Source organism: Gobius niger (assembly GCF_951799975.1).
Source record: "Gobius niger genome assembly, chromosome: 20".
NCBI classification, from domain to species: Eukaryota; Metazoa; Chordata; class Actinopteri; order Gobiiformes; family Gobiidae; genus Gobius; species Gobius niger.
In genome coordinates this window covers 27,547,740-27,575,392 of record NC_136871.1, presented here as the reverse complement: position 1 = coordinate 27,575,392, position 27,653 = coordinate 27,547,740, and the positions used below count along the sequence as shown (strand labels likewise).

Here is a 27,653-nt window from a genome sequence, read left to right as displayed (position 1 = left end):
GATGAGTTGATGTGATTGCGGAAGTAAACATGGACACGGTTTAAAGCCAGCTGAGTCAACACTTTTACAGCCTAATCGTTTTAAGAAGGAAGAGGGACGGTTTATTGGAGCTATTGGCTGCAGCGGCACAGAGAACCGTGTCAGTGTGGCGTCCAGTGAAAGCGAGCGAGTGGCTTCACTTCACATTCAGTCAATGGTGCCGAAATTAAGACCTTGAAAGTCATTAAAAAGCATGATTCAAAGCATTAAAGGGATATTTCAGGATTTTTGACATAGGGCCTCATTTCCTAGTTATCCAGAGTGTTTTTTTTTTGTAATTCATGCAGTTCTTATATTTGAAGAGTTATATGGCGCTAGGTAGGGCTGCTCGATTGTTGAAAAAATAATAATAATTATTTTATTTATTTATATATTTATTCATAAAAAAACTATGCTGAATATTTTCTGTTTTCTGAACAGTCATAAAAGTACAAATGATTTCAAGTTTGCCTCGATTAAGGAGAGGTCTCTGTTTCACACCTGCCCCCTGCTGGCCAGCCCTCACACCTGCGCAAGCAAACTGAGCAGCACTGTTTGTTTTTTACTCAGGCAAAAGCATGAGTCATTGCACGTGAAATGCGAAGGGGAAATAATCCCAGCGCCATGAAATATGCAAGTCTGCTTTGCAAAAAACAAACAAAAAAAACTTTTTTTTCCCCTGATTATGCTAATTTTGTAATCGTTTAGTGGAATAATCGAAATTGTAATCGAATTTCGATTAATTGCACAGCCCTAGCGCTAGGCTTGTGCTAGGCTAGCGCATTCCTATGGTATCAGCTAGCCTGAGGCAAATCACTTATAACACCAGACTAACCATATAAATGCTTGTGTCGATAGAATAATTTTTGAGGGACTATTTTCTAGCAGATCACTCCGCCGCTTCGTATCTTATACAACCACGAAGCTAATGCTGCTCAAATATAAGGTCTTTTAAATGAAATGGTTGAAAATACTCTATTGACACAGATATGTATATGGTTAATCTGGCGTTCTAAGTGATTTGCCTCAGGTGCTCTGTGGAGTGTGTCCGACTGTTTTTTAATGCAGGCTAGCTGACATCGTAGAAATTTGCTAGCCTTGCACTAGCCTAGCGCCACGAAACTCTTCAAATATAAGAACTGCTTGAATTACAAAAAAAATCTCCAGAAATCAGCAACACTCTGGATAACTAGGAAATGAGGCCCTATGTCAAAAATCCTGAAATATCCCATTAAATATGACATGCTTCAGCCTGTACAAAATCTGTTGAAAGCAAAATGAATGACATCGATGTCGTGTGATAGACCGGAGTTATGTTGAAAAAGATGCGTATTGCCCAAGGACAAGGCAATACTGTGCACCGGTCAAAGCAGGAGTTGAACGTCTGACCTTTTGATATGAGGACAAACTCTCTAACCAGTGAACCATGCTCCCTCCGGTTTGTCCTTTTTTTGGAACTACATTTCTTTTTCTTGCCTTATTGCCTGACATACTGATCCCACCTCGTGCATGTGTTTCAGAGATTGGGGTTGGCGAAATTGATTTACACCAAGAAATTAGAAAAGGGGGATATTGATGGGAATTGGACGTCACAAACGACCAAAACCAATCGAAGCTCATTTTGTGATATGCCACCAGAGCCCCAGCAATTTCACAGATTTTTACACATGAATGTTTTTTCCTGTTTTGGCACCAACGCCGATGACACATCCGCGTTTACGCAAGTGGAATGAAATGCTACGGAGTCTTAACATTTTTCATTATGGCTGTCTAGAGCCGCACTATCTCCAGGTTGCAATGACTAATCGTGACTCATCGGCCTTCAGAAATCATTTAATAATTGATCGTCTTCTATACATTCTATACATAGACACAGATTATGTCATAAAGTTAGCTCTTCTGAATAGAAAAGGTCAAAAGGCGCAATCAGTGATAATTGCTTGATTTGTCAACATGAAGAACTGCTGAATAATTGGTCACTGAAGTAGTAGTTAGTTACAGCCGGTACTTAACTTAAACTACTAAATCACACAATTACCATAAATACGAGATGTTTTGCACAAATTGTCTATGATTCACACTTTTCCCAGTTCTTCTACTCTCGCACTACTTCCTCCAGTTCCCCTGAACATACAGTCTGTCATGTCTAAACTTTAGCCCATGTCTCTGGTCTCTCTTGTGCAATGTGGCGCTGTCGTTAGACGTGATGTCATTTCCTGTTTGATTCGCTCGCCCCCTCGTCCTCTGCCACTTCCTTTCTCTCCTCTCTCAGTCTCTGACTAAAGGGAGGCCTAAAGCAGAAGCTGTTCTTTTGTTTTGAGCTGGCGCAGGAAGCAGCACACCCATCCTGTGTTAGTCTGGGACCGCTTCGCAAAACTAGCCTCGACTCAACCAAGACGAATACTGTGCAGTGAGGGCAACTTCACACAAGGGGCATATTATTATTCTCTAGAAATACCATCACACAGTCTCGCGAGTTGACGCCCAAAAGAAAAGAAAAAAAAAATAATCACACATGATAAAAACGTTGTGCACTTTGAACTTGCAATAATTCTGTAAAACCAGAAGAGCATTTGACACCCGAGATATCCCATACAAATGAATGGTGATGCCAGTCCCTGTGTTAAAGTGTGGAGCGGTGTCACATGCTCGTTTCATGGCATTTACACTTTGTGGTTTTTCCATCATTAACATGTTATAAGATGATGTTTATTGGCCATTGGATGTGTTTCCGACTCCACAAAAAGCAGAAAAGTATCACAATTTGATCTAGCATTTAGCTCAGAGGCCAATTTTACACGCGAGCTCTTAAAGCTTAAAATTTAAAAAAGTCTCTACACTAATTTATGATTTCTGACAAGGCTTTGACATCACCTAAATATGATCGATTGCTTTCATCATTTTCTCTGTTTGATGGCTAAAGGCTAACGGCTAAAGCAGGGGTGCCCAAACTTTTTGTCTCCGAGGGCCAAAATGAAAAAGTGCCTGTGAGTTGCGGGCCAAACACGGCGATGTTAAGCACGAAACACGTATAACTGCAAATTACATTTGCATTTGATTCTATCTATGCAAATAACATGCTATATTAAAACAAATGGTAACTATGGCAAAAGCTTAGTTTTAGTAGAACAAAATCAGCAATTGTAGTAATTTAGTGCAAAATGTTTAAAAAAAAAATCACCTGTATCTACAGCACCTACAGTAACTTTACCTAATTTGTTAACTCAAAGAAAATGCCACATTAGATTATTTTGAAAGTGTCAGTTCAGCATCCATTATTTTATATTTGTAACATATACTGTTTCTAATGTCAACAACCTTTGCAATAAAAGTTGGAAAACTGTGAAAGTTGATGCTGCCACGCTCTGTAATTGATAAATAACAAGACACCACAACAGTGTTTCCTTAACTTGGCGAAAGGAGTGAAACAGCGCCCCCAATTTGACCTTGGTGGTCAAACAGTGTACTGCATCCATATTTACCATTGAGAATGAATGGAAGAGAGTTAGTATTAACCACACACAGCGCAAAAGTAGGTCACTCTCTGGTGGGCCAACAGAATTGTTTCGGCGGGCCAAATTTGGCCCACTTTGGGCACTCCTGGGCTAAAGGGAAAATGCATTGTACAGGCTAACCAACTGTCTAATTTCTATGGAACTTTCCCTCTATTCCTCTGACATAGGAATGTAAATGTAAACAACTTTCCCCCCAACTTTTCTTCATTAAACTGCTGCTACACTGAAGTAAAGTACTATGATTAGTACTTTCCACAGATCATATCCATCAAACTAAGTCATAATTACAATATGCTCTTTGTCATTTACTCTTTTGAATGAATCTATGCTTATATTTATGCAATGTTGTGTCAAAGTCAAATGGGTATTTCTCTGCCTTTCTGCTTTATCACCGTTCTCAAATGCTCGACAAGACCATTATCTATGTATTTCTAATGAATCTTATCTTGTTTTGTGTGGGATTCATTAGATGTTTATTTAATTTCCTTTTATAATGCTGTTAAAACTTAATGTGATTTGATTGGAATCATCAGCTACTTTGCAACTTTGCTCCCTCTCGCTCCAGCACGATGTTTCATATATTTTTCTGGCACAACTGTTCGATTGAGAGAAAGCCTTGAGCTCATAAAGATTTGCGAAAGAATGTGCGGTTTTGTTTTCCACCTCATAAAGGCTCAGCATCATAAAAAAATGTGCCAGAGCCCAAAAGAGTCTTTTCTTTGGAAAGGTGCTGTTGTTGGTTTGCAGGTTTATTGCGTTTCAACACCAATCAACTAATAAGGCTTACTGTGGCCCATCTGCAGCGTGGATTCCTGACACATCTGACTTGATTTTGAAGGTTTGTTTAAGGAAGACCTTTCTGAAGTGTTTCTAAACTAAATGTGCACAAACTCGGGCAGGAAATGGCATGACAATCCAATCATAGACGAAGTTGCGACTTACTGACCTACTTCTCCAACATCTTTCACCAGTGCATTCATTACTGTGTTATCATCCTAGTTAGATCAGTTTAGATAAAAGCTTAACAAGCCAAAATTTAAACGGATGAACTTTCTCATCATTGTCTGTGGCGTCTCTGTCAATGAATAATTTTGAATAATTGCTACGTTTCACAAAAAAGTGATGACACATATCACATATAGTAAATCTGGGTTTAATCAGCGCTGACTTTGCTAGGATGGATATTCATTTCGATGACTATGTCACAGTGAGGCCCCGTAGTGTCATGTTAGCTCTACGTGTGATTCACAGTAGCATGTCATTATTTTGCATAAGCAAGTGACGACGCTATAACACTGACTTCTTGCTGTGCGCTTTCACTAAAGTGTGACTCAAAAGCCTCTTCAGTCCAGCGCTCTCCCCGCTCTCCAGTTCCGGTGCCTGCGAGAGTACACGGGTTAAATCTCAATGAGCCGCAGGACAGAGGGGCGTCTATCTGGTTTACGTGACTCCTTTGGTGTTGGTTGGATTTATTCATCCAGGGGCGAGGGAAATGACAATATTGTTTGGTTTGCACAGGTTCAGAGCATGAAGGGAAAGCACCAGTCCAAAGAGTTTTATGGATGTTCCCAAAGCCGAGTGTAAATGAAATCACATCCCATGATAGCACTGTTATGTATGATTAACTCTCATAAAACGGCAGAACATAGAAAGACACTAATGGAGTGCGAACATACATAGAAAAACAACCTTTGAATGGTTTGAATGGCTGTTTCTACTATTACTACTATTAGGACAGCAACTTTTTTTTTATTTAGATCCCGCCCGTCTCTCCAAATGACCACAGATTGCTACTCCTACTACTACTAGAACCCAATCTTTACAGAGTACAAACATAGCTTGTGAGATCTATGTGATGTATGCAACTACTACTACTACTACTACTACTACTACTACTACTACTGTACAGTGAGATCACTCCAATGTTTCCCTTTCAAACTCTTTGTGTTCACTCAAAATGTGACAAACACTGCCCTGCCAAAAAGAGAGGCTTCATTGGGAAAAATGTTAATGTAATAATCAAAATAATCGAATAGCCTTAATAAAGCATTCTGTGGGCGTCATCATGTGATCATTGTTTTTTTGTTGTTCATTCGTCTTTGAAAACCGAGCGTGTCCAATGGTTGGCAGGGTTTTTTTTTTTTTTCTCTGCTGGCACTGAGCCGGCGGTTAGGAAAACTAATATGTGCAGCGTATGAGTCTGTAATTCACATTATTAGGGATTAGTTTCAGAGACAGGGCAGCGCTTTGTGGATCCAGTGACGCTCGTGTGTGCATAATCATTGTAATTATAGAAGACAGGGAAAACATCAACAGTGGCAGCGGAATATGCCAATTTTCTTTCCAGCTTTCTTGCGCACGGGTTCTTCTCAAAATGCATCACATTATTGTACACATGATGTTGAAACAGCAGGCGTTCTGGATCTCAGTGAAACTTTTGGACAAATCATTGGACATTGCATTAAAAGAAGTTTGGAAGCAGCTGATGTAACACGCCATGTGCCTGTTTGTGACTGTCGACCTTTGCACTGAAGGTGAGGCCACAGCGAGACTGCATGTACACAGAAACAGAAACAGCAGTAGCACGAAAGTGTAAAGTGAATATCATACTTTCTTCTGTTTAGTCTATTTAAACAGATATCGTGCACAGTATTACCCTCAACTGGAGCAATGTATCGTGCCCAGTTTTTACAACTATAATTCCCACCTGCAGTCCCTGGGAACACGTTGCATGAAAATATTTGCATTTCTTCCATTACCAGAGGTGTTGGAACAGCTCTTTATCTGTTATTGGTGGAGACAAAGTGATACATCGAAAACAACAATTGAAATTCAAATTTATACGAGAGTCACGGTGAAAGATCGTTTTCCTTTCGTTTTATGAAGCACGTGAGCAAGCTCGAGTTTATTGTTTCATTGTTTTATCCAATTTAAATTGACCTTAATTCAAACATGATCAAAACAAATGAATTTCATCGTCTTCGTTATGAAACTAATTGGCTACGTCTTTCTCCCTCCTATTTTTCCTTTTTTAAAAGATGACTCTTAATGTCTGCCCTTCAGGAACAATTGAACCATAATTACCTTCTCTGGATTTGCTTGGCCCCTGCCTTGGCGTTACTGTTTAATGATTGGCTCAGTTTTATTGTTTGTTCAGACCTGAAGCTACGTAGAGCCGGAGCTTTTGTAAGGTCTGTATTGTTACGAGCACGTTTGCTTCCTTCTTTCCTCTAATTTTGATTTTGCACACAACTTGTAGATAAAATACATCTATGGGGAGGGGCAGTGATGGTAACGTTTATTGCAGGCTTTGCTACTTGCGACCAGTAAAATTGCAATTTTGATTTAATTGTGATTCAACAGAACCAAAAAGGATCTACAACATGGACCATAGAAAACCCCGATGCACAGACAGAGGAGTGAGGAGTGGAGGGGCGGTCAGTGAAGGGTTTATTATGGGGTGTAATTATGTGGTAGTATTTGGGGCCCTGGTCCACAGCACTCCCACACTAAAGCCCTATTTATACCGGGACAGACTGAGGAGGGGAACAGACAGGGGGGAGGAGCCAAAGGGGGAGGGCGGCCGTAACTGTGTCTACTAAATCAAAGTTCACAAAGGCTTTCTACAAATGTTACGATTATGGCGAGAATGCTGACCACACATGAGGAGAGAGAAAAGAAACATTGATTTTGTTGGGGGCACTTCAGTAAAGTTCTGAGGGGATTATTACAACAAGGTTGGCACAGGAACACCCAAACCTCTGCACTTAGAACTTCTGCTTTCCTTTTTAGTTCACCCGGCCACTGACCCCAATCCCTCTGATTTACATCATTGTTTTTGCTGACCAGAACCTCCCGCCACATGAACAGCTTTTCCCCCTCTGCCATCAGACTCATGAACACTAGATAACCTGTTACCTGACATTTGCATTGTCAGATAACAAGTTTCAGAGAGATTATATCAAGAGATTATAGACTTCACATCGGCTGCTTTTTATACATTTCCAAATCAGAGGTCGACCGATAAGGGTTTTTCTAAGGCCAATTTTTTGGGGTGATTTTTATTGGTTGAAGCCGATTTGCTCAGCTGACATTTTATATGGACCAGATTTTTTCCAAATGTCTGGTCTACAATCCTGCAGAGGCCAGTTTTATTTTATTAGTTTAGGTAATTCAGTCCAAATTTCTGTCCCAGCTGTGATTAGTTTCCGTTAGCATTAGCATGCTGCAGTTAGCGTTAGCATATTGTTGCTAGCCGCGGCATTTTGTGCGGCGATCAAAAATACAACTGTGGAGGTTAAAACTAACTGGGCGATTGGATTCTCCAGGTCCTGTGGTTCAAAATGACATGCAGCATGTCTAGAATCACTTAGGTGTAGTGAAACTATCTCACTTTATTCAAACTTGTAGCTAACCAATTTTCATTGCGACGTTTCTCTGTTCCCCTGAGGCCTAGAAAATTGTTTTAAAGCCCCGACTTCGCTCTTTCCAATGCAAATGTGAAGTCTTTATCACTTTCGGTTACGGAGATATCGGCTGTTATTGTAAAATTCCCAAACATGGGACGGCCTCTATTGTAAATCCACCATTCATGTCGCTCTTTGTCGGGACATGCATTTACAGTATATGGGTATATTTTGGAATTTGAAACTATATCTCTGGGTTTTTTTTTCTTTTTTTTTCCTTTTTTGGTTTCTATGCTGCACAATTCCCCCCAAAAAAAACATCATACTTTTTGAATGTACCTTCACTGGCAATAGCCAATAATAAATAAATAATAAAACCTCTTCTGTTTCTTTGGCTTGTGCTTGATAACCTTTTTGTCTCAAAGCTTGTTTTTTTAAGCACCTGAATTCTTAACTTGAGGAATTACTTTAAATACATTGAAAGTGATTATTGTCAGATTATACCTTTTTACAGGTACACCAGAGGCAAATGGTATAAATAATGAATGAGAATGAGTAAGATCAGCTTCAATCAGATTTGACCTAGAAAGCTGTGGGGCTTATAGACGATCCTTATTTGAATCATTGTATCCAGTAGCTTATACATTCAGTGTAAAATAAAGAGCCTTTTTTATTTGTGTTGTACTGTATGTTGATAATGCGAGAAACTATAACAAAAGAAAAAGTTGAAAAGTTGAAAAGTAAAACAACTGAAAGAAGATAAAGGGTAAGGACTATTGCCACCACTCACTCAGGGTCTCCTTTCTGTTTGTACCTCATTTGTGATTGTCTGAGTAATGGCCTTCCTCTGTTGCATTTTCTATCATTTTCTCCCCTGTGCTTGTGTGGACTGATTCCCGTGTGTTTATTGTCCACTGGGAACTACCGTGGATCACTTTACCTAAATACTATGGAAAGCCGTACACCTGACCTGAAGCAACTGGCAACAGATTAGTTAAAAGTCGTTGTTTTGTCCAGCCATTGGTCAGTTTGAATAAAAGGATGATGGACGCCGGTTTTCAGAGGAGCAAAGGTGGAGTCATTTTCCTGTATTAAGTTACCGGATTGCTTTCATTCGGCGTCGGGAGTTGAAAAGAGCTTGTTTGACGTTTATGAATTTATGAGCGAACGTCATGGTGTCTTTGTCAGTAGTAATTTGTTAAATAGTTCTGCAGTAAAGGTTCGTTTATAGGTTTCACAGCCATTTTAAGATATTTCCTCGTGGCGCAAAGAGACCAGTAAATGTTTTTTTGCCCTGTTTTTTCCAACAGGTGACGACATCTTGCCAGTGACTATTTATGGAATTAACTTGCAAACACATTTTTTAGATCTAATTATTTGAGACACTTAGGCCTGTCACGATAACAAATTTGAAGTTCGATATATTGAGGCAGGAAAGTATCGCGATACACGATAATATTGACTCTAACGATACTGGATACTGTCAACTCTCAGGCATAAAAATGGCAGTAATCATTTGTTGTAAAAGTACATAATCATATCCTCAACTGCCACACAAGCTGCAATAAACATGAAATTTAATATAACTCAATTTGCTCCAGTTAGAAATGAAAGTTTTACAATGAAAAAATAGAGGGGAAATGCTAATAAATGTATACACGATAAATATCGAGCCCAAAAATATATTGTTTATCTGTTAACGATAAGTCGATATAGTAATTATCGTGACAGCCCTGGAGACACTACCTCCAAACTTCACTTTCCCTAAAGCAACAACAATCAATGCCGAGTTTGAAGCATATCTGGGATGGTCATGTGGGAGTTTGTTCTCTCAAGAAATTTAAGGATTTGACAAGGAATTACTGATAACTTTCCTGTCTAGGGTGCAGTTTTCTTATCAATTTCACTTCCTCCTACATGTCTAACTTTTCCTGGACATCAGCGTTTTCCTTAGCTCAGATTCGTGCCACAAAACGGTCAGTGAACCTCTAAGTAATGAATATCTCGTAATGGGCAGCGTGATCTTAAGAAACCCAAAGAATATGCAGTGAAGCGTATGGCTCTGTACATGTTCGAAAAGAGATTGCATATTATAGCAGGGAAATGGGGCAGAGAGTTTCACTTCCTGTGTGGCAGGAAGTCACACGGTTCAAGCTTCAGCAGCAGTCTCAATTATTGAACGAAGGCACTGAATGAATGAATGTAAAATTCTAACCGAAACAAATGACATTTCCCTTTTTGAGAATTGAATCAAATACAAAACTGTGAGTGAAAAAAGTTCAATAAAAGATCATTAAAAGTCTTTGGATCTACTGTTTATCTCTAAGTTTTCATTTGAAGTAAAATGAAATCTTCTCCCATTGTCCATCTTTCCTTCTAAATATGCTTTGTTTTTTTTTGTAGTAAATGTGTGTGAAAGCTGTATCTGTGTTTGCCACCACACCAGTAGGTTCATAGTTTGTCTAATGTAGTCTTGGCCTGTACAGACGCCTCAGGATCAGACGGTGGCCTTAACCTTAAAGAGGGGTGTTTCTGACTCAGCTGTTCTGGTCAGGGGCTCTGAAGTTGACATTAAGATTGTGTAGGAGTCCCTAGGCATGTTGATACTTTTACATTAAACCAAAGGTCAGGCACATAGAGTAGCTTCATGCCCAAAGTAAACCAAATCACGATCCGAAATTAAGCTAGTATCTAACATCATTGCTGGGTTTAGTAAAAGTTTCCCGAGACAAATCTGCTAAATAATCCCGAATAATAGTTTCCATTTTCATCAAGAGGAACATTAATAATCAGCTGGGTTAACAGATTACAGAATAGAACCCAGAGTTCATTTGTTGATTGACCACAATACAATACAGAAAGAATCTATGGTTTACAAGTTTAGAGTGGCTTTTACTGCAATAGAGTCACGAGAAGGGCCTTCTGCTGATGGGTTTCCCCAGAAAATGGTTGAAAATAAAAATAAATTCCCGTAAAGAGCAATAAAGTGGCCTTGTAATGATAGCAGTGAGTCATTAAACTGGTAAAGCATTTGATGAAATAAAGCCTAAGTAAATGGTCCCAAATTAGACACAGCCATTTGTTTTTCTTTCCTTATCTCTGCTAAACCTCCTGTTTTAACCATAGTGAGAGTGAGGGTGGTTAGCACTTGGGTACCTCAGAGGTCGACTCTAAGGTTTCTATGGAGATTATCGCAGTAAAGCGGAGGGGAGTGTTGTGAAAGCAAACAGTGCTGTTTTGGCACTACACAACCAAGCCAGTTCACTGCGTAGGGCAATGAAGGTGACTGTGAGGAGGGCTTGTTTTAACACTAGATGTAGACTGTGGGCAGGTCAGTTTTTAGGTCATCTGATCTGTCGCCAAAGTCGGTTGTTACTTGGCTATAGTATAGGACGTTGTATGAGAGAGGATGAATTGATGTGGAGTAGTGCTGCTTCTAACTTGTCAGCAAATACTTTTTCAAATATTTGTCTCGTCAAATTCCGCATTTAGTGTTTTTTTCTAGTACACTGTGGGAACATATCTCAGGGTGTTGGGAACAGGAACGTACTGGCCCTTTTTTGTACGAAAAACTGTTCCAATGGGTAACAGATTGTCTGAGCTACTCTGACGAATGTATTAAAAGTCCTTTATTGAACCAGGGAAGCCGATGTTTTGTTCTGTCACACTCTGGATTCTGGATGTATAGAAGATGTTTATTTACCATCTGTGGGACCTGGGGACTTGAACTCAAGACATTGCGCTAGTCTGACCATTCAAGTCTATGGCTATGGCTCTCCTCTGTTGTGCGTCATACTGATATGCAAGCCAAAACATACAGTGCCTGAGAACCGGAGTTATGGCTATAGATACAGACGGCATCTCTGGAATCACCCATGTATGGTAATTTTTGAAAACAGTTAAGGGGAAAACAATTTGGAGAAAAATTTAAACTTTCTCTAGTTTTTCAAAACTACCTTAACAAATGCTGAATTATGAATATAGTTTTCTACTAAACAAAGATATAAAGACATGGAGAGGAGCAAATACTAGCCTGGGAATACCCATGTTGCTGTGTCCGCTCAAATCATTTCGATCTGCACAACAGCCTGGGGACCATGGTTTTGGGAACCAATCACTGAACGAGGAGGGACGGCAAGACAGTGCCGTCCCTCCCTGTCCCCCCGTGCTCGTCCTATTCGATATACGGAAGCTTGTAGTTTGTTTACGGAGAAAAAAAAAAAGAAAAAAAAGTTTATTTACAGATCCAACATGACAGCAACGACTCCATCTTTTAATCAAGTGTTAGACCGTGCTCTTAATAGTTTAGCTCAAAAGTTTACAGCGGGTACGTCATCTGATGCGATGATGCGATTGGCTGTGGCCTCGTGCAGACGGACATGATAGACATCCGCACCGCCCCATAAACGACTATGGACGATCGTAAACCACACCTCTCCTACCAAAAAATGAATTGATGGCCCCCCGACTAAATATCACTTGTGCTACATAAATAACAGAGAATTCTACCATATTCATGTAGCATCATGCTAATGCTAACGGCTACCTAGTGCTAGCTACGACTGCGCTTTTTTCACTTCTACTGAACAATCTGCTGTGAATAAACATCCATATGGACCTGATTTAACTTTATTTGTATGTGATAGATGTGTTTATATTTCACCTGAAAATGGCTAAAAAGAGTGAAAAATAGTGTTTCCCAAAAGATTCTGTTTTCCTTCTATGACGAGATGCCGTCTGTATCTACATGACAAAGATGTTACAGCCGCACAGCACGACACAATATGGCAAATAGTGACTTCACTTGTTCTTTAACACATGTTATCTCCGGATTACGAGAATGCATTAGTGTAAGATGTCATTTTTCCCCATTATTTGTAAAACAAAGAACTTGGCCAAGACTTTTCAGATTCTTTTTCTCATATTTGTTTCATTGTATAAAGCAAACTATTGGACCATATTGGACCAAAAATAATCCTTGGATCTGGAATCTTGTCACAGACTCGTCTCTTCTTAGCAGCTGTTGTTTACATCCGCGGTGGACTGAGCAGCGCCATATGTTGATGCCCTTCCTTCCTTATGCGGGCTGTTGGAAAATGTGTTTTTAAAGAGAACAACAATGTTCGTTTGTGTAAAATAATTGACTGTTTTTGCTCAAGCGGGGCAGTCCATATAAGACAGGATATAAACATTTGCTTTGGTTTCGTGTCATCAAACCGAGGAAGTGGAGGAAACCAATGCAGGATATCAGAGCAGTTCCACGATCAAAGCAAATACCGTACAGAAAGATGACTGTAAGATTCAGCAGGACGTTCATAATAACTTTTACTTTCTGATATCAGACCATCCAATAGTTCATTATAGTTGTTTTGAAAGTTTTTGCACAGCTTGCATTTTAAATTCATCATTAGAAAATTAATGTTCTTCTGTGCTGTGGAAGGAAGCTAGAGAGAATTTGTAAACCCCAAACTTGACCCTTGTTTTTCCTTTTTAGGTCAAAATGTTCTTGGGCTGATTTTGATATCTTTGGACGCACTTCCATTAGTTTCACATAAAAATCGTTGCTATCTTTCTTATGCAACATTTCTGTCCTAAAATTAGACTTAATTTGAGTTTTTGGCTGGGAGTGTGCCTTCTTCCGGTGCTGCTCGGGCCGTTCCTCTGGGGATGGTCCACTGTTATCTTCCTGCCCGTCAAAGTGGGAGTCAAAACTATGCATTCCCAAACCCAGCAAGAAACACCAGGAAACGGTGTCAATGAACGCTGTGATGTAAATAAAATTGTCCCTTTGAGGTTACTAAAACTGCATTGTAGCTGTAACCTCATTTGGACTGTAGCTATTTTAGGTTGTGGTATTTAGCTTGGTGTCTTTTCATGGGGACAGACATTTTTTTCATTTAGATGGAGCTTTGTTTGCCATTATATCTACTAATTCCTGGTATTGGGTGACAGTTTACTGTGTGGTTAACGTGGCTTGTGGTAAATGAATAGGACTTTTCTTTTTTAAGGAACCATCCACCCATTCATACATTCAAATACCTAGTACCTTGTAGTCAAAAGAGGCACAGCATACAAAGGATAACGTGTCATACTTCGGGACGTGGCAGATTCGGGTCTGGTATGGAAATAATTATTGTTCACTCTTTTTACATGTTTTCTGTTGGACTGTCAGCATATAGCACTTAGCAGGTAAAGGTAAAATGGTCCTTATGGATGTTTCGAGCTAGCCGTTAGCGTTCAGATTAACATGCCCTAATTTTGCTCCTTTGACCCACTTTGTCCTTCTCCATACCTCGGTATCTTTGTGTGGGGGGAAATACTTCCTTAATGTAGCATGTTTTAAAGTAGTTGTGGTGTAGTAGATGAAAGAGTAGTTTTGTTTTCCTCGTTTGGTCTCATTGAAAGAAGGCCCAGAGTTTGATTCCCGTGTGGTTTGCATGCTCTCTCCATGTCTGGGTGGAAGTCTACTAGTACAAAGTGTCAAGACATTACAGTGTCAAGTGAGGATAAACCTTTCTTTAAAGCAGCACTTAGTAACTTGTTTACCTTAATAAATCCTTTTTGTAGTCCCTCTGCGGGTGTCTCTGGCCAGAAAACCACGGTTGCAATTTCGCTGGCCCCAATACACACTAATAGAATGACGAAGAAGAAGCTAACAGGCTAATGGGTAAAGCTAACTGCGTTCTAGCGCCACTTAAAAAGTATTTACAGCCAAGTTTGAGTGAAAGAAAATCCCTTTGTCATTTCTGTCAGCGTAGTATTTACCCACATGGACAATTAATGAGTAAAAAATGCAACATGCACGACACCTGCAGTGGCGCTTATGGCCTCTAGGGGCAAGAGTTACTTAGTACTGCTTTAAAGCAGTGCTAATTTTGACAACATATTTTATTTTAGTTTTAGTCTTAGTCTTTTGACTAAAATGTAGTTTGATTTTAGTCGAGATTTAGTCAAAAAAAACTTTTCAATTTTAGTCTAGTTTTAGTCGACAAAAATTGCATGTTAATTTAGTCGACTAAATTTAAGACTAATTTAGTTGACTTTGCATTGATAATATTCATTATAATCATATTTAATCAAGGTCATCGACTTCATGGAGCTTCTCCCACATGAACAAAGCTCAGATCCTTTGGCAGAGAATTTACATGATCTGAGGCTCTTTCAGACGGTCAAAAGAAGTTTGGATGATTTTAGTCTCTCCCTTTCATTTTTATTTAGTCTTATTTTAGTCGACTAAAATATCTGGACATTTTAGTCAGTTAGTTTTAGTCTCATGAGAAACTTTTAATTTAGTTTTAGTCCAATTTTAGTCGTCAAAAATATCACTTTGACTAAAATTAAGACTAAATATTTTAGTCGACGAAATTAACACTGCTTTAAAGACTGGAAATGTTGACAATTATTTACATCATATCTCATCTATATTATATAAATATATTTTAAACCTGCCATTTTGGGGGGGTATTTTGAATCCCCACATTATCTGTTTTTACCCTGTTGTTGAGAAAGTTGTCCTGATGTACAGTTAAAACCACAAGTTTCCTCGCATCTGCTCAGACTCCGGCTGCAGAGAGCGTAGAGAGAGTGTATATTGCTGCATGCTGAGCCCCTCTCACCTCTGCTGGCCCCTCCTTCATTTCCTGTGCCTTCTCTGACCTGACGTTTCCATGGCAATGATGTGAGAAAAAAAATCAACACAGCTCTGTCGGTAATCAACACTTCCTATGGTGCCATTTTCTCACATGTTAAGCACATTGTTTTACTGTACATGCGTCACTGTTCCCTATGTAGTGCACAGTGTAGGTCACGTCCCAGTTTGTTGTAGTGTCCAAATGTCCATTGAGTGGAAAAGTGGTGCACTCAATCTTCCCACAAAACGCCTCTTGATAGTGGATGGCGATTGTTAATGTATGCCAATATCGATCATAATGCATTGCAAAAGTCTACATGTTTTTAACCTCTTAACCTCCACCTACACAAGCACATTTTCTCCAGTTATTATTCAGGTGTCCAGGCTTTACCCAAATCCAAAAGCTTCCTGGAAAGAGCATCAACATAGATGAAAAATGAGGCGTAAATGAGGATGAAAAAGCAACAAAAACACAACAAAAAGGCAACAAAGACCAGAAAACAGTGATGAAAAAGTAACAAAAAGTGATGACAACTCAGTAACAATGCATGGGAGCATGTTCAGGTGAAGGTTAGGAGGTTAAATAATTAATGCATAAATGAAAGCAGATAGAAACGCTGCAGCAAGGCTTGTAACTATTTCAAATTAATGTTCAGTAAATTGCCAATAAACAAAGTTTTTGGGCTCAATATAATATCAGTACATTTATTAATATTTTTCTCCTTATTCGTTTTTGTAATATCTGAACAATTTTATGTGTCTGTACATTTCATGTTTATTTCCACCTCTGTGTTCTTAAAGATATGTTAATACAGACTTTTAGATCAAGGGAATTCTGAGATTGCCATTTCATTTATTTTTTTCATGTTCGTGGCATCAAGTGATCCTCAATAATATTGTTTATTGCAATACTTTCCTGCCTCAATATGTCAAACTTAAAATTCCGTCATCGTGAGTGGCCTAGCTTCAGTTGGTTGAACCGTATTATTGGCAGCCTTGCTTCTGCCAGTCTTCCCCAGGGCAGCTGTGACTATAAATGTCACTTACCACAGTGTCTTTGGGGCCACATGACCATGATGCAAAGGAAAAAGTGCTGTGCTGAGTGTTCGGCTACAGTCTGCAATAGTGACTGAGAGTTTAGTCCCTTAAAGGTGCATTATGCAACTTTTTATGTGGAAAAAAAAGGTTAGATTTATGTTTGACCCTTTAGTGACCCAGCGGCTGTATACGTTTTCAGCTTGGTGCCTTTACTTTCGATCACAGTGGTCTCTAGGATGCCCCAGGATCAATTGTTTTGAAGGTTTTCACTTCTGAGGGACCCTCTCCCCAGTAAACCTACAACACAATTAATCCTGGAGCATTGTAGAGACCATCGTGATCGAAAGGTTGCATAATGCATCTTTAACTCTCCCTTTTTACCCTGACTTGGAGCTTGCTCAAAGACTTCACTAAATCCATTCACCACTTTCTTTGAGGTCAGACTTTGTGATCGAAAAGTCGGACCCCACATCCCCAGTTGAAAACGCTGAGGTAGCGTTTGCTTTGGTCTCTCTTCAAGGCCTGGTCCGAGCCTGGTCCTGAAGGTCAAAGGAAAAGGCCAGCTGCTTCTTTGATCAGTGATTGGTTCACATTTGGTAATCACGCTGCCCCAGACACACGGGACACTGGCTATTTGAACTGCCCTGCAGACCAGCAGACAGAGGAGAAATATGTAATTGATAATGTTAGCCAAATGTCAGAGGAGTCCGTTCAGCTGATGCAAGTTAGAATTTGTTCAATGACTAATGACGGGAAAATCCCTTCAACTCCTTTATTTATGTTGGCTTTAATCCGCATGTGATATCATTTACTGTAGAGGCATAACCAGGGAATGCACCTTTGAGAGCTATGAATCCATCGTCAGTGTGTGTATTTTTGTATTTAATTATGACATTGTTTTTAGACATCATGGGGGAATTGTTCTCTGCCTGGGGACGCCAACAACAATAAATGGAACTCGCTAAAAGCTTGTCGACACTTAATTGTTTTATTTAATGAGAAGATACGGACTTATGACGTTTGAGGGGGTTGGAACTTGGACGTGTGTTTAGAACGAGCTCTAAAAATAAATGCGAGGTCAAAGTGATGTAAAAACTACAGCTGCGGGCCACACAGAGTAAACAAGTGGAAATGATGGCGTGTTTTACAAGAAGGGATGAGAAATGATCATTGAAATGGTTGAATGAGTGCTGTAATTGAAAAGCTCAGGGTCAATGTTCACACAATATAAAGCCTGACCTTAGCAATTGCTGTAACATGTAGCTTTCATTTATTATAGACTATGACGACTCCTCTTTACTTGTTGTATTCTGTGCTTTTGATATTGTGGAAAAATCGATTGCATTGCATAACATCATCCAGCCACATTGTTTTAAAGGCAGTTCTGTACAGTCTTGCAATTTTAGCGAGACCTGGTGAAAATGAATGAATAAAGGCGACAGTGTGGAATCAGAAGCCAAAAGAGTGTCAAAGTTGAGTTAAGACATGTGTTATTTGTTTGACACATTTAAAGCAGTGCTTCTCAACCTTTTGGAGCCGCGACCCCCATTATAACACGTAAAGGGATTCGTGACCCCCCACCCGGGCCACACCGTGAGAAATAGGAACATTAGCCTACATAATTCTTAAAAAACAAAGAAAAACAAAACAAATGGCTAAAATGAATTAATCAAATTATAAACAAAATAGTGGCACTCTGGTAAAATAGTAAACTTGGTACAATAAAATTAGGTTATATGCTAATAAAAATATGTATATTTTATCTAAATGATCTGACGACCCCCCAAATTAGTCTTGGGGGTCACCACTGACTTAAAGGGATATTTCAGGATTTTGACATAGGGCCTCATTTCCTAGTTATCCAGAGTGTTGTTGATTTCTGCAGATATATACATATATATTTTATTCCTGCAGTCCTTACATTTGAAGAGTTTAGTGGTGCTTGGCTAGTGCTAGGCTAGCGCATGTCTATGGTAACTACTAGCCTACATTAAAAACCTCTTCAAAATCATGGGGTAGTCCTCCAAATGTTGCCATATCTGATTTGTAAAAAGCTCCTCCGTGATTTCCACGTGTAGTAATGCCGGCCGCAGGTAAACAAACGACTGTAGATCCGGTAACCGAGCAGATCACGCGGCGTAGCTACAACCAGGAAGCTGAAGCTGCTCAAATATAAGTTCTTTTAAATACAAAATGATTATATTTCAAAAATTATTCAGTCAACACAGACATTTATGTCAGTAGTCTGGTGTTATAAGTGATTTGCCTCAGGTGCACTGAGCTTGGGTCAGACTGTTTTTAATGCAGGCTAGTTACCATAGACATGCACTAGCCTAGCACTAGCCTAGTACCACTAAACTCTTCTAATATAAGGACTGCATGAATTGAAGAACTATATATCTCCAGAAATCCACAACACTCTGGATACCTCGGAAATGAGGCCCCATGTCAAAAATCCTGAAATATCCCTTTAAGGGTTCTGTTTAGAATGAGCATGACGGTCTCATACCGTTTATGGACACTCACACTGTCGCTATGCTGTGACGTCACCTGCATACCCACTATAGAGCTGAACTAGGACTTTTAATGATTACCACGACACAGCGCATTGTTCATATGTATCCCTTTTATTTTGCGTCCCTTGGCTTCAACAGAACGTCTGCTTGAGATGAGTAATGACTTTGTTCCCACGCATGTATGAACTCTCCGCTGACCCTGTGCGCTCGCTGGCTGCTGTTTTGTGACGTCTGCGGCTCAGGTGGTAGGTGTACAGTATGAAAGTGGTGTGTGACTGTCTCACAGGCTGAGTGATTGGTGGCAAACTTGAAGTGCAGATTTGTCACTAGTACTTAGTGAACGCAATTATTTCTGTTGATTTTTATTATTTTACTTTCTGTAGTAGTCATGGGGACAGGATGTGACCAACACGAAGAGGTGGAATTTCCATTACGTTTTTCCTTTTGCAACATTACTGTACCAATGAGCGATCAGCGAGTTTAAATTCTATATTATATAACCCTCCTTCTTCCCATGCCACTTAGCTTTTCAAACATGAACAAATCCAGGGGTTTGTAGAGCAGTAGCATTATATTAAAACTAAATTTACTCCCATAGAAGAAATTGTGATGCTAGTAGTTTTGCGAGAAAATTATTTTATTTTTTGAGTGCAAAAGTCTGTTGATGTAACAGAACAGACAAAACATACTAAAAGTGTGAAGAGTCTGATATTTCTAAGAGCACACCATTATTTTAAGTGGAAAGAATAACTCGCCTCTGCTTTTCTTCATAAAATTGTCACTTTACATGTGTAAAATGAGCACAAGCATTATCCCATCAAATGAAGTAATAATTAGAAAAGCATAGTAATTGATCTCATACCTCTATAATGTAATCTTGATATTGGTGTATTCATAAAAGGGTTCTGTTCTGTCTCCATCTTTTAGAATTGTACTCAAGACATTTTGTCCCTGTCCCTTCTGAACATGATTGAGTCCCATTATCAGATTCATTTAACAGCATCACACCTCAATGTTCCTGTTTTTTAATGTGTTTCATCATGTCTTCTGCTGAAGGGACGAACTAGTCTGTGTGTTAGCCATATATGACATCTCTATTATTGTGGCATTTAATTGAAAAATGGCAAAAGAGGCCTCTCATACTTGAGCTGAATGTCTGGACATTAACAATAATTGCACCACTATCACATTAACACGCTGCTTCCCTTTTAAAACCACTGTAGTTTTAAGAGCGCAAACCGAAGCCTGACCACTACAAAGCAATATGCTGCTGCAGCTCCTTCTGATGCTAACACCGGTGTCCGACAAGTATCTACATTCACAGAGAGGCAGCAGAGGTTTGTTTCGATGGGGAGTGCAAGGGACTTCAAAACTATGAGAAATCAGTGAACATATACCTAAAATACCCAGAATATTTTGAACACAATCTTGCCTTTGAACTCTCTTCCGGTGGTGGCTGGTTGGTTTGTGAGCGTGAGTACGAGTGTTGGTGTAGAAAAGGTGTGACCGGGCTGTTAGGGCAGGGCTGAGGCCACACAAAGGGCGCACTGTGGTCTGAAAGGAGGACACAGGGGCGCTGTTAATATTTCCCTCATAGCCTCTAACGCTGCTTACAGTCAGAATGAGTTAAGGGTCGACAAGAGTCCTCTCATCGGGTTCAAATTCAAGGAAATGATGTCGCCTGACGAATTGCTATGTTGCATCGCTACGAAATGCTGAGACCATGACGCGCGAATCCTTTACACCGCCATTCAAAAGCCGCCGACTATGCCGACCTTTTGTGCTTTTCTGTAATGACTCAGTATCGAATATCAGTTAAAAGTCTCCAGACACCTACGCACTGACTGAGAGTGACACGTTCAACAGTTCTGACAATGTTACAAATCTACTTGAAAACCGCAATCTCTGTTTGTCTCTCGTTCAACAGAAGAAGGGAGCAGATTGAGGAGTTCAAATTCAGCATCTCCATCTCCCTCTCATGTAAAAGGCGTATATATATTGGTCGGTTTTGCGCGACGGGGACAGCGACACTCACAGATGGTACCCGGCCTCGGGCTAAAGACATGTCTGGACAGCACATCCACAACTGCTGCCAAAGCAAAGTGATGAGAGCGGACACGATCCTGCCAGTTTATAACTACAGCTCATTACTATGTCATGTGTGTGTGTGTGTGTGTGTGTGTGCAGCAAATTTAGTTCTTTTCCATTATGATTGCAGAATGATTCGCCTCAAAAGCACCATTTGAAGGGTTCCTATGAGCAAATCAAAAAGGCTGCAATATCCCTTTTTCTATGAAGTCTTGTGTGTCAGACTTGCAGATTAGTTCAGTTTAGAAAGCCCGTCACTCCTTTGTTTTCAAACACGTCAGCATCATATCCAATGATTTTTAGAGCGCTTTATATTCATGAAGGACTGGTCAGCCATTTCTGTTTCAGGGACAAAGTGTTTCCAGTTAGCCCTGTTTCTTCACAGAGTTCACCCTCCGAGAGTCGGTTAAGGTCATCATCTCCTGAACATGTGGCGTTTAGTCCTGCTCGACTTTTCCGCTCCCAATCTAAATATTTAGATTTCTGCTCTTGAGCCCTTTGCCCTAATAGCCATAGTTAAACAAAGCCTTTTAAATCTTGTAGCTACATTACCCCTTCCCCTGTTGCTGCGATATGAAGCACACGGGTCTTTCTCCAGCACAACTTGAATGACTGTAGCGTTGCTCACCACAGCAAAATGACCGCATTAGCTCCGTCTCCGTGCTGTGTGGGTCTGAGTGAGCCTCTTTCAGATCACTGCGGGGTGTCGACGGCACCTGGTTCAGTTGGTTTCTTAAAAACGTCAATTTTCAGTTCACCGTCTACCCATGACCTGCAGCCCACACACAAAAGTGCAAATTACCCAAGTCTACAATGGAATGTCAGAAACTGGATTCTGGAACAATACATTAACACAGCATGTGCACAGTTTATCAGCAAAAGAGTTGGTTTAGTGTTTGGATCCACTTTAAGTCCTACTTCAGTCCTTGTCGTCGTCCTGTTCAGCCGGTCCCAGTGCTGCAGGACTCTGTTGGTTCAGTGGGTTCTGGCTCTGGTCTCGTTGGCACTTTGTTCGTTTTGGTCTTTCTGCCAAAGCACAATGTGCACACTCAGTTTAATCTGCAGCCCTTCATCCCACTGGGAAATCATTCATTCACTGCGGCTGGCCTCTTTGTACTAATCATTATGATTGTACAATAAACTGTGACTATCACTGCAAACATCCAAATACACAGGTAATCTGTCAAGCAATGAATCAATATTTATTGATGAAGCCCTTTACAACACTCAAGGGAAATTTGCAATGTTGCTAATTATTTCAGTAAAGCCTTGAGACAGTCTCCTCGATCAGGCCGCAAAGGGATTTTCTCGAACTGAAAGAATAACCATAATTACCATAATCCATGCCAGCCCAGTGCCCAGTAATGTGAGAGTAGAGCTGTATCTAGCTTTCTGTTCAGTCCGAGGACCGACATCAGAGGCAGCAGACTGATAACAACTGATTAGGTTAGACCGCTGCCTGCCAAAACAAGGTGATCCCATTTGGGACATTTGCGCCATTTCACCTTTATCTACAAATAATCTGCTTTGCAGGCATTCACATATTGGTATTCTGTAAGTTTAGATGTTCTTACAGATGTAATACATTGCATATAATTGACCGACAGGGCCTGCAATAATGTTAACCACTCAAAATCCCTGTTGCCATAACTTTGACCAATGACACTTGCTTTTCTGTGAACTGGCCTGTCAAGCACATGCACAGGGAACAAGACAGCAGTTTTACTTTTTACCTTTGTTTCTCTCTCTCTCCTCATTTTGCAATCTTACAGACTATCACTTTAACCTTGTGTAGGATTGATACAAATAGAATTGCTGAATACTGTCGATGTACAGTAGTTGTCAACGCGTCATCAAATTCAAGTTATTGTTTACCATTGCCATACTCCATTCATGCCATATATTATTTTATTCCAAATAAAGTAGAAAAGCGTTCACAGTCTCTTGTAGAGAACGCATTGTATTTAGTATTTCACTTTGTCAGCTCAAATGAGGAGTTAGACCTTATACACTCTTCCATCTTTACACAAACCTGTTCCTACTACAATAATAAACGGAGCACTGACAGTCATACTGTACACATACTGTCTGCCATCTACTCATTTACGTCTACAAAGCGGCTCACGTGCACCATCTGAAACTAACCCTGGTCTGTTTTCTTTCATGACCAATGATTGACTATGCGTTACATAATTTTGTGTTCAATTATTAACACTGCTTGGTTCCCCTGTGTCATGTGAGGTGAGCCCCATACACAGTGTTTGTCCATGTCCTGTTCTCTGGAGCCTGCATGGTTTTGAAGAAGATGTGGTGATAAAGCGGCATTAGCCACAGATCACTCTAACCATGTTATGTAATGGGGACTGCATCAGGGCCACTGGAGCTCTCATTAGCTTACACTCTGCATAGGCGTCAACATGCACTTCTGGAGAAACGCTGCTGCAAAGGGATTAGTAGGCCACTCTTAGCTTTAGGTGTCTAACTCTAATAGTAGAATTGTTTTTGTGTCTTGGTGACAAAATGTCTTCGCGCTCAGGCTTCTGCATTTGCTGTGGTCTGTCACTCCGAGCATATCAATTATTGAGTAAGCGAAGGAACCTTGTCTGTGTAAATGGCTTGTGTTTTAATAATGAAAGGATTACGCAGTCTGTGGATGCACTATATGGAATTCCAAATCAATGATGTAACGTCAAGTTCATCCGGAGGTCTTTGCAGTCTTGTGTCATGAAGTTGAAGCAAAAGGTGTGTTTAAACTTTTGAACTTTACAATTCACTTGTTTCATAGCTTTCGTAAGACTGTTAAAGGTCACCTGATTATACAGTGTAAATAAGTTTAATATCAAGCAGTACCTACGTATGCAAATCATAATCAGCTCATAAAATGTGTTTGATATGTACAAAAAGTGAATTGACTTTTTATACATGAATTACAAAATCTAAATAGACATATGTTGCAAAAAGAACTTATTCTTCCCAAAATCATCATATGTAGGTCTGTCAATAAATAACGATAAACAATACATTTTTGGGCTTGATATTTATCGTCTGTACATTTATTCTAACGGAAGCAAATTGAGTTACATTATATTTCATGTTTATTGCAGTTTGTGTGGTATTTTAGGATATGATTATTCACTTTTAGAACATTTTTATGCCTGAGAGTTGACAGTATCCAGTATCGTTAGTCAATAATATCGTTTATCGCGATACTTTCCTGCCTCAATATATCAAACTTCAAATGCGTTATCGTGACAGGCCTAATCGTACGATGGCAGTTTTAGCTTTTATTTTAGTCCAGTTTCAGACCGGCGCCTTTGGTTTTGGTCGTTTTTGTAGCTCTTTGTGAAAAAGTGCCCGCTGAGTTCTTTTTGTGTCTCTACTTCAAAAGAAAATAAGCCATGGTTTTAGTTTTTTGCTTGTGGCGATGCATTTTTGCCCCACTTAATATGATATGTGTGATAAACAATACTGTATTTTTTTGTTTAACTCTACATAAACGCGTTAAGTAGGAGGGCGGCGTACTGCGTCAGACACCTGATTATTTATGGTCCCAGGGCTGTCCTCGTACAGTTGAATAGATGCAGACAATACAGTGCGTCCCCAAAGGACATCCATAAAGCTTTATTATAAACTTCCTCCTGTTATCTGGCCTTGATAAAGCCTTCTGCCCCCCGCTGTCTACTTCCTGTAGAAGTGTCATCTGAAGGTTTCCTCATGAGCTATGTCTCAACTGTAAACAAATTATGCGTTATGTAATAGAGTAATAGAGCCTTGGCGTGGCAGTTTGATTATAAAACAATGAAAGGGTTAATGTAGTTTTCTGATCTGGCTGTAATCGTGAATGCAGCCTTTATCCAGCGCTGTGACTGACCGTTGCTCTTTACTGAACTGACTAAAACCCTTTTAAATTATACACAGACAGTATTACAATATACGGAAAAGAAGTATACTGTATTATATCTTTTCGTCCCACCACATGAGGCTGTCTGGAAGTGAGGTGCAGAAACATGACGGCTCGCAGACTCGTGTCAAAGATCCAGATGTGCCTGGTCGGGACAGTGTGTTTACGTTAGAGCTGATGGGAGCGTATTTTTAACCTCGGCCTGTTTTCCTTGTGTCCTGCAGGTGCTGGGGAGTCGGGCAAGAGCACCATTGTGAAGCAGATGAAGTAAGTGCATTGTTTTGTTGAATAATGTATGTTTAAGGGAGAGCGCGTGCAGGAAAAGGGATGTGTGACACCAAGTGCGAGGACGGTGAGATGATTTACCGCTCATAACACGCTCCCTTGATAAATGTTTATACGACTTTTACTTTCCAGAAAGAACTGTTTGCGACTACCGACTTACTTTTGGGCTGTCTGCTGCGCGATGATGAGCATTTTCACTCTCAAAACGAATAGTAGTTTAAGCGGTAATTATAACCAGAAACAGTAAATATCCACATCTCCCCCTGTGTGGTGAAAAGACCATTGAAAGGGTGCGTCTTTGAGTCTGTTGGCTGTGCGCCGGTGTGCTCCCCTGCATCTTAATAAGGCCCTATTGAAAAGCTAAGCCAGGCCTCAGCCAATGGGACGTCCTGTGTGTGTGGCCCCAGACTGTGAACTGAGAGGTGCACAGAGACGCACCCCCCCCCCTCAAAAACCAGCAGCATCCATCTCAATCTAACCCCCATTCATCTGTGTGTCTTTGTACGAGCGTCATTGTGAGTCATTGTGTTACAGAATTCCTTCACCCAGTTGTTTTGGAACGTACTGTAAAAGACTGTGTGATGGTGTGTTTAGAAACTCTTTTAAATCTATTTTTATTATCTTAGCCTGCTTAGTTTTATGTGGCCTTGGTATTTAGTACACGGCCAGAAATGAGCGCTCGCCGTCGTGTTTTTCCTTGAAGCCACCCCAGAATTCTGTTGATTCAAGCGTTGCTCATAAAACTCAAAACGCTGTAGCATCACTTACGCTTGTCTCGCGTCGGAACTGCTCCTTGACGTGAAGTTTGCTTTGGGGAAATTGAATTGGATGAATCATCTCCCTTCTGTTCTGTGCAGGATTATCCACGAGGACGGGTACTCAGAGGAGGAGTGTAAACAGTACAAAGCAGTGGTCTACAGCAACACCATCCAGTCCATAGTCACCATCCTCAAAGCCATGGACAACCTCAAGATCAGCTACGAAGACCCGGGCAGAGCGGTACGCCTCCTCTGCTATAGCTGCTCAAAAACACCAGGGCTCAGACATAACCCAGGGATCACAGGGTAACAGGTTCACAGAGATGAAGTCAGTAAGGGCAGAATATCCAGTTAGTGTAATATACTGTACATAGACCTGATTTAGCTCACCTCGTTGAGCTTCAGCTTTATAAGTTGGAGGTTGTAGGATCGTTTCCAGCGGATGACACTTTCTCTTTTTCACATGGGTTTCTGCAGTACGCACATAATCTGAGCCTGTTGCATCTCCACAGTCAGCACACTGAGTTATACAAATGAATAATATACCGCACCCTCCTTTATTCTGTCCACTTCTTTACTTTCGGGGACACTTCAGTGATCTCCAGTGGGGGGGAGTTTGTCAAATGTTATCTCCCTGTTTCACTGCAATGCAATGCAACAGTTCTTTCTGATTTTGACCCCTCAGTCTTTATTGGATATATTTCCTTGATAAAACCATTTGTGTAACTTTATTCATGTCTCAAACAGCCGCCCGGGCGCCTGCTGCAGCCCAGTTAAAGCCTTGAGCATTATTAGCGCATCGCTGAGAGTCTGTTATTAATATTTTTTCTGCCAGCCCAAGTGGCGAGGCTTAACCAAGAAGCTCCTCGACTCTCCCGATTATCCAGCAAATCCATTGGATGCAAAGTACGAATTAATGTTTAAGGGTTAGATGTATTTACACGATCTGTTCCATGACTCATGTCTTGTCTACTTTCTTCTTTCTAAGCTTTTGCACAACAAAAACCTTACCAAAAAGTTGAGTCAACTCAGATATGTTGAGCAGTTAGTCCCTTTATCATTTTAAGTTGACTGGTAAGATGACTTTTTACATAAAAATAACTAAAGTTTTCTGAATCTGAAGTTTCGTTGCCCTGCCCCGTCATTAACATAACATTTGTTTACTGATTAAAGAAATCTAAAAGGTAGTTCAGTTGGTAAAGATGGTAAAGTTCTATTCAGGAGGCCGGCTCTCATTGGTGCAGACTGTTGCTTTGTCCTTTGGTAAGATCATTCACCCTGCCACCTGAACGCGCAGTGTGAGTGGTTGGAGGTCGAAGGGGCCAACAGACTGCCTTGCTTCCATCTGTCTGCCTCAGGGTAGCTGTGGCTACTATAGTAGCTTACAACTTCCAAGTATTGTAGTAGTCACGATGTTCTGCCTGAAGAAATTGTCTTTTTGTCTCCCCTTTAAACGTGGTGCATTCAGGAAGATGCCCTACATTAATCATTACAGAAA

The 27,653-nt window shown here is 40.3% G+C and overlaps 1 protein-coding gene across 1 annotated transcript in view; it reads left to right on the top strand.

Annotated features, from left to right (window-relative positions):
• Positions 1 to 27,653, top strand: part of LOC306979765 (guanine nucleotide-binding protein G(i) subunit alpha-2-like) — a 47,323-nt gene that overhangs the window by 9,816 nt on the left and 9,854 nt on the right. Inside the window, exons 2-3 of the mRNA XM_079578883.1 lie at positions 25,337 to 25,379; positions 26,255 to 26,396. Of these exons, the coding sequence (XP_079435009.1) occupies positions 25,337 to 25,379; positions 26,255 to 26,396 (185 nt within the window). The remainder of the gene's footprint in view (positions 1 to 25,336; positions 25,380 to 26,254; positions 26,397 to 27,653) is intronic.